At 34.0% G+C, this 10,432-nt stretch overlaps 1 protein-coding gene across 1 annotated transcript; it reads left to right on the forward strand.

Moving 5' to 3' along the window:
- Positions 1-400: 400 nt before the first annotated feature.
- On the forward strand, positions 401-4,989 carry LOC117634466 (R3H domain-containing protein 1-like). Its single transcript, XM_034368598.1, has 4 exons — positions 401-750; positions 1,892-2,516; positions 3,006-3,282; positions 4,567-4,989. Exons 1-4 carry the CDS (start codon positions 636-638, stop codon positions 4,615-4,617), a joined length of 1,068 nt encoding a protein of 355 aa, XP_034224489.1. The 5' UTR covers positions 401-635; the 3' UTR covers positions 4,618-4,989.
- Positions 4,990-10,432: the final 5,443 nt, after the last annotated feature.

Below are 10,432 nucleotides of genomic sequence, written 5' to 3' on the forward strand. Positions count from 1 at the left end.
AAATGATGAGGCCTAACCCCAACTACCTTAATTGCTTTTACCCTGGCTTTATAATAGTAGAGATAATTTGGGGATGATTTTTTGTCTTTTTACGTTGCAAATTGTAAGAGATGTACTAGCAATACTACAAGCTTCTTAACTACAACAACTTAATATATGCTATTGGAGCTGGAATTCTGGTATAGTTATTTATTATCACTACATGTTTTCTTACACTGGCACATAACCGAGTTGTCTTAGAGTTCGAGAGCTTTGATTTGCAAGTCAATATCTTTTCCTACTAAATTAAGTTTTGTCCCAAAACTTAATTTTTATAAAAATTTAAAACCACCGTCTCGTTATCTTTTCCCTTTACCTCCTCCATTTGGTGGGATTAAAAACCAAAAGGGCCCAAAACTTATTTTTTATAAAAATCCAAAACCACTGTCTCGATATCTTTTCCCTTTACCTCCTCCCTTTGGTGGGATTAAAAACCAAAGGGGTTTCTTCTTCTCCTCTCTTACGCTTTTTCTAAATGCTCTCGGACCAATAACACCTACAAATCCCTCTTCTTCCTCTCTTTCACCCAAACAGAGGAGAAGAGAGAAACAAGAGGAATCATTAGAAGCGTCTAGAGAGAGAAAGAGCTGTAAGCTATGGAATCTTCTTCAGCTTCGAATGATGCGGTCAACTTCTTGGGGCTAAAAGAGGAGTCAATGGTGGACCCTTTCTTGGTCGAGGCTCTCCAGAATCCTCGCCACCGTCTCACCAGTCAGTTGTTTATTTTTCTTTTTGTTTAATTATTCGTAATCTCTTATTGTAAACCCTAATTTAGTGTTGGATTTGAATTTATGTTAATGGGTTTTCGTTAGGTTAAACTTTTTAATCTGTGTTTTCTAAATTTGGGTTTCTGATTTGGGAGTTTTGTGGTCTGAGGGTTATTGGAAGAAAAAAAAATTCTGAATTATCATGGAGAATAGCAGGAAATATGATATTTGTATGCGCCTTCGGTTGATTTTGTTCGATTAGATTGGTATGGAATCGGGTTTTGTTGTTATCTCAGATCTGGGTTATGATTTTGAATTTTTTTTATTTATGTTTGATTCCTCTTTGGAAATTGTTCAACCTTAGCAAAGGGAATTAGGTGCTGAGTGAGTCTCAGTTGATAGCTTATTTGCTTTTATATTATTTTTAGATCCCAGACGAGGAAAAATCCGTTCTTGTTGTAAGTTTGGACATCAGCTTTTTGCAGATTCGTTATTGATTTCTATATCTTCCATGCATGCTTACGATTTTATCCATTATAAGTAACTACGACCCAAGGAAGAAAATAATGATGTAACAGGACAGTGAGATAAGCATGTATTTGGAGTCGCATTCAAATATGAATTTGGCCAAACATCTCTTAAATCATTCTTCTTAAATCATGGCATCATTATTGGTTAGGCTGGATTTTTCTGAGGCATCGCCGTTGATGCGATGGATTACCTTCTTCTAATAGCAAGCCTTTTTTTTTTGGGTGAGTGAAATCTTTCTGACAACTGTGTAAGATAATCAATGGATTGAGAAGGAAGTATTTAGGATAATAAAACAGATTTTCACAAGGATAAAAATACATTATATTTGTTAAGCTTAAAGTTTCTGAGGAATAATGCTTAGCAGATAACACAGTGATTCTAACTTTCTGATTTCTTTAAAACTGCATAACTGAATAGCAACATGGTGATGTTAAGTCTTTGGATTTGTTGCTTTTATGTTGGCTAAATCTTGTATAAGTGATGAGTTTCCTTGTTCTCATTGGGCATGCTGTTTGATGCAACTGCATCCTAGACTCCTAGTTTTTACAGTGATTGTTTCTTTGAATATTTTGGTTATTTTACTTTTCTAATTAGTAGATGTCTTTCCTTTTCAGTTTTGCGAATGGAACTTGATATCCAGAGGTTTCTGCATAATCCTGATGAGCAGCTATTTGAGTTCCAACATTTCCCTACCTCCTACCTTCGACTTGCTGCACACCGTGTTTCTCAACACTATGGTTTGCAGACTATGGTTCAGGATAGTGGCTCAGATGGACAAGGAAATAGGATTTTGGTGAGGAAAACAGCAGAAAGAAAATACCCAGCGATTCAATTATCTGAAATACCTGTTAAGCAGTCAGAAAACAATAAACCTGAGCAGATTAAAACTGTCATCAAGCCTAGGTCTAATAAAAATAATATGAATGAAACTCATGGAGCTGGGATCAAACGAAGTCCTGTGAGAAGTGTAGAAGAGAGGAAGGAGCAGTACAATAGGGCAAGGGCTCGCATATTTAGCAGTCCTAGCAGTTCTGACTCTGGTGATACAACATATCAGGTGCCACCGGATGTGAAAAAAGCATCTTTGAGCAGGGATGAGAATGAAAATTCCAGGAACTCTATGATTGATCCAGAAAAGAATGTAAACATAAAGGATCTTGGTACTTCATCTCGAGTTGCCATTTTCAGAGATAGGGAGAAAGACCGTACTGATCCAGATTATGATCGAAGTTATGAGAGGTAAGAGTCCATCTATTTATCAAAGTTGAGATGAGGGAACTATAATTGTTTTTATCTACCTAATAAAGACACTACAACCTTTGCACTGCTACACTTGGTGAAAAACATGCATGCATGCTTGCATTTCTGGGTGTCAAGGTTTTTGTTTTAAAATTATTATATCTGTTTCAAATAATGATGCCATGATCTTTTGCTGTAAATTATTAGAGATGGCTCATGCCTTTATGGATTAACTTCAACACATACTTCGTATCCTTTCTCTTTTTCTTTTCCTATCTGTTTTGGAAATGCTTAAAATTTTAATCTGGTAACCAGCGGCTGTCTTATATTGACATGTGTTCTCATATCTTGTCTTCGTGTTACTCTTGGTTTTATGACATACAGATACACATAGATATTACTAGTGTGGGCATAATGATATCAACATTTATGTGTTATGAAAGAAAACAATGTTATTAACAAATAAAATATAATACTTTACTGATACAGGTATGTTAGGAGTCTTCCTACCAATCAAAGATTTAACTTGGCACCTGTCAATATGCAAAAGCTTCAACCCCAGTTTGTGCAGTATGATACTGTTTTCTCTCAGATGCCAAGGGCTCAAGCTTCAATTAGTTATGGGCCTCCTTCAAGCCCAGCTATGAGCCCCTTTTGTGCCATGGGATTCAATCAGACATATAGGGATGCTACATACATGCAGTGGCCAAGTGCTGCAATGATGTATTCACATTCATATGATCAGTTCAGACAAGCTGTTATCCAGGTAAGCAACAAATCCTTAACCCTGTAATTTGTTTTTTTAGAAGACATTACCAGATGCTTCAATGATCAATTTTGGAAGTGTGGTTGCACTTTAGACTTGAATGTTTTCATGTAGTTCCTCCCTTTGTTGGGCTTTTGATCATTACATTTTTTTATATTGTTTTTCTTTGAAGATCTTTAACATCAAACCATGAGATCCCACTTGGGGTGTCACTATTGTTAATTTGTGCACAATACTTAAGTTTTTTGAAAGTTGTAGGATTGCTAGGCATTTTTTAGGGCACACGTAGGTAAAGGTGACACAGAAATGCCTGAGGTGTTTTTCTACGTTTGGTGGAAGCGTAAAATAGCTTACGCCTTTTCTGTGGTTGTACACCTTTGGTGTAGAAAGGCTTTAGCCTCATTCCTTTATCCCTCATGTGTATGCTTCTGGGGTATTGTGGCATTGAGTATTATAATATTAAACATGCCCAAAACGATTGTGTTTTAGATAACTAAAGAAAAAAAAACTGAGACATTACCCCAATTCCTTGATCATTCCAGTCCATTTACTTTCTCTGTGTTTCCCGTTATTGGCAGCCTACTTATGCCATAGTGCAGCTGCAGCTTCATGAATCACAATACCTTTCTCAACTGTTTTTACACTGTTTATAACCGACTCTTTCAATGTTGTCACTTTCCTACAGAAAAGAAATTTCAGGACCAAACTTTTGCTGGAGAGGTCTCCAATATGAAAACCTTAATTTCCTAGTTGTCCTACAGAAAAGAATATTCAACACCAAACCAATGCTTAACAGATTCTAGTTTGTAATTATATTTGGGCTTGGTCTCAACCGAATCCATTCTGCCCAATATGTAAGGCCTTTTGAGAGTAGCCCATCTTGCAATCTCTGTTCTGAATAAATTTTTGGCTTCTCTACATTCTGTAGAAAGGAAACAAAACCTCAGGTCTGTTGGTAATGGCCAAATATGTGTAAATTTCTAATTTTGACAAATTAGGAGAAAGCATTTTGCTGAGAATAAATTATGCAAGTATGCGTTTTTATATTTTGGGTTAATCTTAAGTCGGAATGTCTGCTGTGATGAGTACAAATATATAAATCTGGTATGTATTGACTTTTACATTTGCATGCATATGCAGAGACCCTTTGAAGTACGGTTATAAAGCATATGACGGAATATATACTATATCTGTGATCGTATATGTCTACTCTGCTTCTCGTGGGTTTTTGTGTCAAACTTTTGTATGTTCGTTAAGTTTAATTTACTCTTGACTTCCTTGCAGGCTCCATTCTGTCAGCATCCCCTGAGCTTTGACTATTCGCAAAACAATTGAACTAGATGTAGAGGAGAGATTTTATAACTGAGCTGAACGCAGAATTCTTTATTCTTCTAGGGTCTTAAATAGAGTTAGGTATTTTGTTTGAGACTTTGTGTTGCAAAAGCTTGTTCTCTTAGTGGTTTGTGGTGGTGTTTACTGTTTTGATCTTCTATATTAGCCAAGGACTGTAATATGCTATCACCCTTCATTGAACTATTGCTTTTTGCTTCAAAATTATGCCTTTCAATTGTTGACCTTTACGTGACACCACCATCTTTAATTTTGCTTTGGCATTTTTAGTTACGATCTACAAAACATTTGTTAGCTTGCTTTTGTTCAAGTTGTTTCCATTCGTTGACCTCTAATTAAAGTACAAGTCAATTCACATGGGTTCGGGATTTGTATAAATTATCTTCAATTCACATGGGTTCGGGGTTCATTTACGTTTTCACGGGCGATTTTCATGAGATCTTTGTAAAGATATATACCAAACGTGTTTTGGAAATGTTTATGCATTCTGAAAATAAAAAGTCGATAATTTCAAGATGTGTATATATCATTTAGGTGCTATCGGGAATGAATGATCACTTTTTCCTGCCCCCTGAATCGATCAAGCGTTTCTTTACCAAATGGAATAAGTTTGTGTCTATTTTGATAGTCATAAGCTTGCGTTTCTAATTATTAATTGGGTAACCTGTAATCAATAATTATTGACTAAGATCAAAACCCTGCTCTTCTCTTGTGGGTTCTTACGCCATCGCTCTAATTGACTTCCGCCACCTCCAAGAGGAGGAAGACAAGGTTATTGCATCAACTGAACCCAAGAAGCTCTCCTGATCCCTTCTCCCCTTCCCTCTTCCCCAAAAACCGACACCAGTCCCCCCCATAACCACGACCCAACCTCTTGATTTCCCTCTACCGCAGCCTTGATACCAAGACAAAAATGTTGGATTCATCGTCTAATCAAATGGTAGGTTCAAACTTCAATTTCGTTGTGCTTGGTTTCTTAGTGGTGATGTGATTTTACAATTTCGTTGTTTTTGTGTAATCACATTGCACCGACACGCCACTCAGTGTAATGTTCAGGATTGGTATTGAGGAAGTTGCTATACTGTTGAGATTTGAAGCTTTATTCGCTTATGGTGTGTTTATTATATCAGGAATTGGAATTTGAATCAGGAATTAAATTCTAAGTATGGATGATTCATGTGTTTACTTCATATCAAGGAATTAAAAAGTAAGTGGGGCTCACACAAAATTAGAAATTGAATTCTTGATTTTGGAGAAATTCAATTCTTGGGTGGGAAGTGGTATTTTAATTCTTGGATATCTAATCCATTAGGAATTTTTATTTTTATTTTTTTTACCCATTATATCCTCATACAATTTATAAAATTTCAAATTTGTCATTTATTTTAGGGAGCTTCACTAATATACCCAAAATAGGGGCTAAAATTATAAAAAAAATCCACATGGAAAACATTTTATAAGCACACCCAAAACCCATTTATTAAATAACAAATTAGTGTTGAAGTTCCAATAAATTACAGCACTGCCACTATCAAGCCCAACAGAAAAGAAAGAAAAAAACAAAAAAAAAAAAAAACACGCACCCAAAATAACCCCAACCCAATTTTATAAAAAAAAACCCAAAATATGGAATTCACTTTATAAACATACCTAAAAACATTTGCTACATAACAAAAAAGTGTTGAACTTCCTATATATATTACATCTCTGCCATTGATTAACTTAAAACAAGCCCAATACAAAAGACACAAAAAAACCCAAGCCCAGCCCTTTTTTTTTTTTTTTTTTTGAAGATTTCAGTACATTGTTAATACTATTTCATAAAAGTACATTGTTAATACCATGTCATAGAAGTACATTGTTAATATAATTTTATAGAAAACATTGTTAATACTATTTCATAGTAAACATTGTTAATACAATTTCATACAAAAATACTATAAAAAAAACCTAACAAGACATCAGATATCCTGTGCTGAAACCACCTCCACTTGTCCATAGTTTCACCATAAACAATCGTAAAGGCAAAAGGAAATACCCCTACAAGAAAAGATTTTTAAAAAAAAGAACACTGTTAATACTATGTCATAGAAGTTCACTGTTAATACTATGTCATAGAACTATCTTCCTAATAAAAATCACATTCTGCATATCATAAACTTCAAGTGCACAGTTATATATAGAGCAAAATATGGAGAATGCTTTGTTATTGAAAAATCTCTTAATATTATAGAAAATTAGTAAAATACCCATATTATGTCATAGAAGTACACTATTAATACTATGTCATAGAAATCAACTCAATTGCAGGATATGAACAGTTCATACCACTTACTAGAAGTTAACAACTACATCATTTCCTTTGCATAATATGTACGATAAAAGTGAACAACTGCAAAAACCCCATGTTCGTAAACCAGCTACCTCACTATAGCACAGCTTCATTGCTTTTGAAAGTAAGCATTTCGTCTTTGTTCATAACAATTTCACATATCTCATCTGAGTCTTCACCAAGTAGAACATGCAGCGCAACAGCCTCGGCAATTGCAGCACCTTCTTCATCAAGCCACTGTTGCTCTTCTTTCTGCTTTTGTTTTTTTCTTTTCTAGTTTAGAAATGATGGCAGCCGAAGAAGCAAGGGCTTTCTCCAACTCGTCCTTCACCTGCTTCTTAACTTTTCTCACGACAGGTTGCAGTTTATTACACTCCATGTTATCCATTCAGATTAACGACCTCTAAACAGATGCCTTTGTTTAACTTTTCTTTCAGAATTCCTCGAAAGTGTATACATTTCCCTATAACTGTGTTCCCTTACTTTTCTATATTACTAAATAAATTTAATTAATTTTCTTGTTGAAAACTAATATATTACTGTAATCCTGACAACTACACCCACTCAGGTCTGTAGGAGTACCTCATTTTGCGAACGATGCAATCCCAAACAGAAACAACAGGCGACAAACAGAAGGGAAAATTGATATGCACTCACAGATCCACCCCTTGGCATCATTCTTCCTAATTTCCCACAACCTTTGCATTTACCCATCTGGAGCATACTAAAAGAACTGATCATCAAATACCAATTGTCGAAGCAATAATCAAAATCTGTCCCAAATAGCTCACATGGCCTTCACTGCTGCAGAGAAATTAAAGAGTCATGATTGAAACCAAAACTTCCATTATATTGGTGAGATGATGGAATAAGACCAAACCGATGAATAATTTAACACTCAATTCAATAACTGGGGAGCTAAAGAACAAAATCACAAAACAGAGGCCAAATTTCAGACCATCAATTGAACTTTCACTCAATTTTCTCTTCATCCAAATAGATGGTGGTGTCTAATTTGTTCAAATCCGCACTTCACCAAATAGATCCGCACAAAAAATCAACATAGTTACAACAGTTGTGTTTCTATGTATTGAATAGTGTAGGGTATATTTATAGTTTCATGTCTAGGAATGGGGTTTTTACTAATTTTGTATTTTTTTTTAAGCCAACAACAACGACATTTTAATAATTAGTACCATTCCAACCTCAATTCCATATGGTTTAGTAAACAACTTCAATAAAAATCTAAAATCTAACTCTCCTCAATCCATATAGTTTAGTAAACAACTTCAATAAGAATCCGAAATCTATTTCTCCTCAATCTAACTCCTTCTCAATTCAATTCCTTATAATCCGATTACAATTAGTAAACATGCTATCATTGATAAATTGTCGGGTAAGTATCAAAGTTTCTCTGCAAGGGATTTTTCACAGAGAGAGAGAGAGAGAGAGAGAGAGAGAGAGAGAGAGAGAAATTCATTCCACAACCTGTGTAATTTGGACTAAATAACCAATCTTTCTTGATGAGTTTATAATTTGAAATTTTAAATGAATTATTTCTACACCAAATCAACTTGATTTTCAAATTGGGTGAATTAAGAGACACTTAAGTGAATTATCAGAAAATTTTAAATTCTTATATTATCCTCATTTTAAGAATTTTTTTATTTTTTATTTTTTTAACTTTTTTGTAATTGTATTTTTAGACGTCCGTCTTAATACTTTTTTTTTATCACCCGTATATTAAAAGAATACAATTATAAAAAATAATAAAAATAATAATTTTGTTAGTCATGCATGCTACGCGTGATTAAATAAAAGTTTCTCGCGTGAGAGGCCTTTTATTAATCATACATAGTCTTATAAAGTTTTTTCATTTTTTTCCTTTTTTTCTTTTGCAATCGTTCTACACAGTTGGACAAGAAAAATATATTTATGTTACCAATTTCATCCAATTATCAGATAAAAATGGACTCGTTTATGAATTATAACTTGGGGTTTTTTCTCCAACATTTTGATCCACTTGGAAATGTCCCCCCCTATTTGGTATCCTACTCAAAAAAATTAAATTAAAAAAATATGATTCTTTTTAAAAACATAAGTTTTCAAATAGTGATTTTAAGATCTAAACACTTGTTTGGTATTGAACTTCAAACTATTTTTAAGATCTATAAAATTTAAAATTAAAATTAGAAAATTTAAAATCCTAGATTCCCAAATTGAAATTAACAAAAGAAAAGGAGAGAGAGAGAGAGAGAGAGAGAGAGAGAGAGAGAGAGAGAGAATTATAAAACCTCTTCCTTTTTTCTTTTCTTTTTTAAATAATGGGATGTTTTTGGGTTTTTAAAAATGGGTCTACCAAATAAGTTTTCATGGCTTTGGACTTAAAATCTGTTTTTGAGTTTATAAAATTAGATCCAAGATACCAAACATTCCCTAAATGTTCCATAGACTTTTGCTCAAACAATACCATATAATAATAGAGTTTTATGAATAGCATTAATATTATGGATCCACATTCACAAGATTCTGCTTACAATTAGAGATAAATGGAAAATTCACAAGCCAAATTTTGACTTTGCAAAATTAAATTCCATTGAAACTCGAGAGAAGAAGGCTGAAGAGTCTTTTTAGCTCGTCACTAAGTGTTGAGATATTATGTATCCAATTTCTCTGTCTCTTCTCCATCCCCCAAGTGTTTGAAACACGAGTAAAGACACAAATGACTTAAGACTTTTGCTCTCTCTTGGAAATTATTTCAGCTTAATTTAACTATAATATCACTCTAATAATATCCAATTATATATGTGCGTTGGTTGGAATCTCCCAAAATCAATGCAAGGCCCTTTGAACATATTTGAATTAGCAATGCCTTGGATAATCTTGAGAAACTTCACAGGATCGAGCAAACAAAAAAACCATATAACGGGCATCATTTCCAGAGAATGATTTCATTTATCTATTTTTTGTTTTTGTTTTGACGGAGGTCTTGAGTTCAAATATTATCGGTTTATAGGCATCCAAACATTAGAATAACATTAACCTGTTGGAAGTCAGTTAACTTATCATCATCAAACTCTTAAACCAAATAATAATCCTCCTAGTGAAACCTATGAAAGATGGATCAACAGGCGACTAAATGCTTTGCTGAAAGAATACAGAGATTTTAATACATCCACTGAAATTGTAGCATACAAAGTGGAGGAAAGATGCATCAAGCAAGTTTCAAATATATAGCTTGTTCTGTGAAGTTCCCATATTAAAGCAAGCAAATTGAAGACTAGTGTGGTACATGAGAAAAGGCATGACAATGAAATACCTGTGTAGTTATAGCTTCAAATGTGACTTTACCTTAATTGGAACCACATACAACTTCAACAGCTGCAATTTCATCAAGCATAATCTTAGGCTTCAGTAGAGTCAATCTATTCACTTTCTTTTTGAGATTATGCATCTGCTTTACTTCTG

The sequence above is a fragment of the Prunus dulcis genome, chromosome 7 (assembly GCF_902201215.1).
Source record: "Prunus dulcis chromosome 7, ALMONDv2, whole genome shotgun sequence".
Lineage (NCBI taxonomy): Eukaryota > Viridiplantae > Streptophyta > Magnoliopsida > Rosales > Rosaceae > Prunus > Prunus dulcis.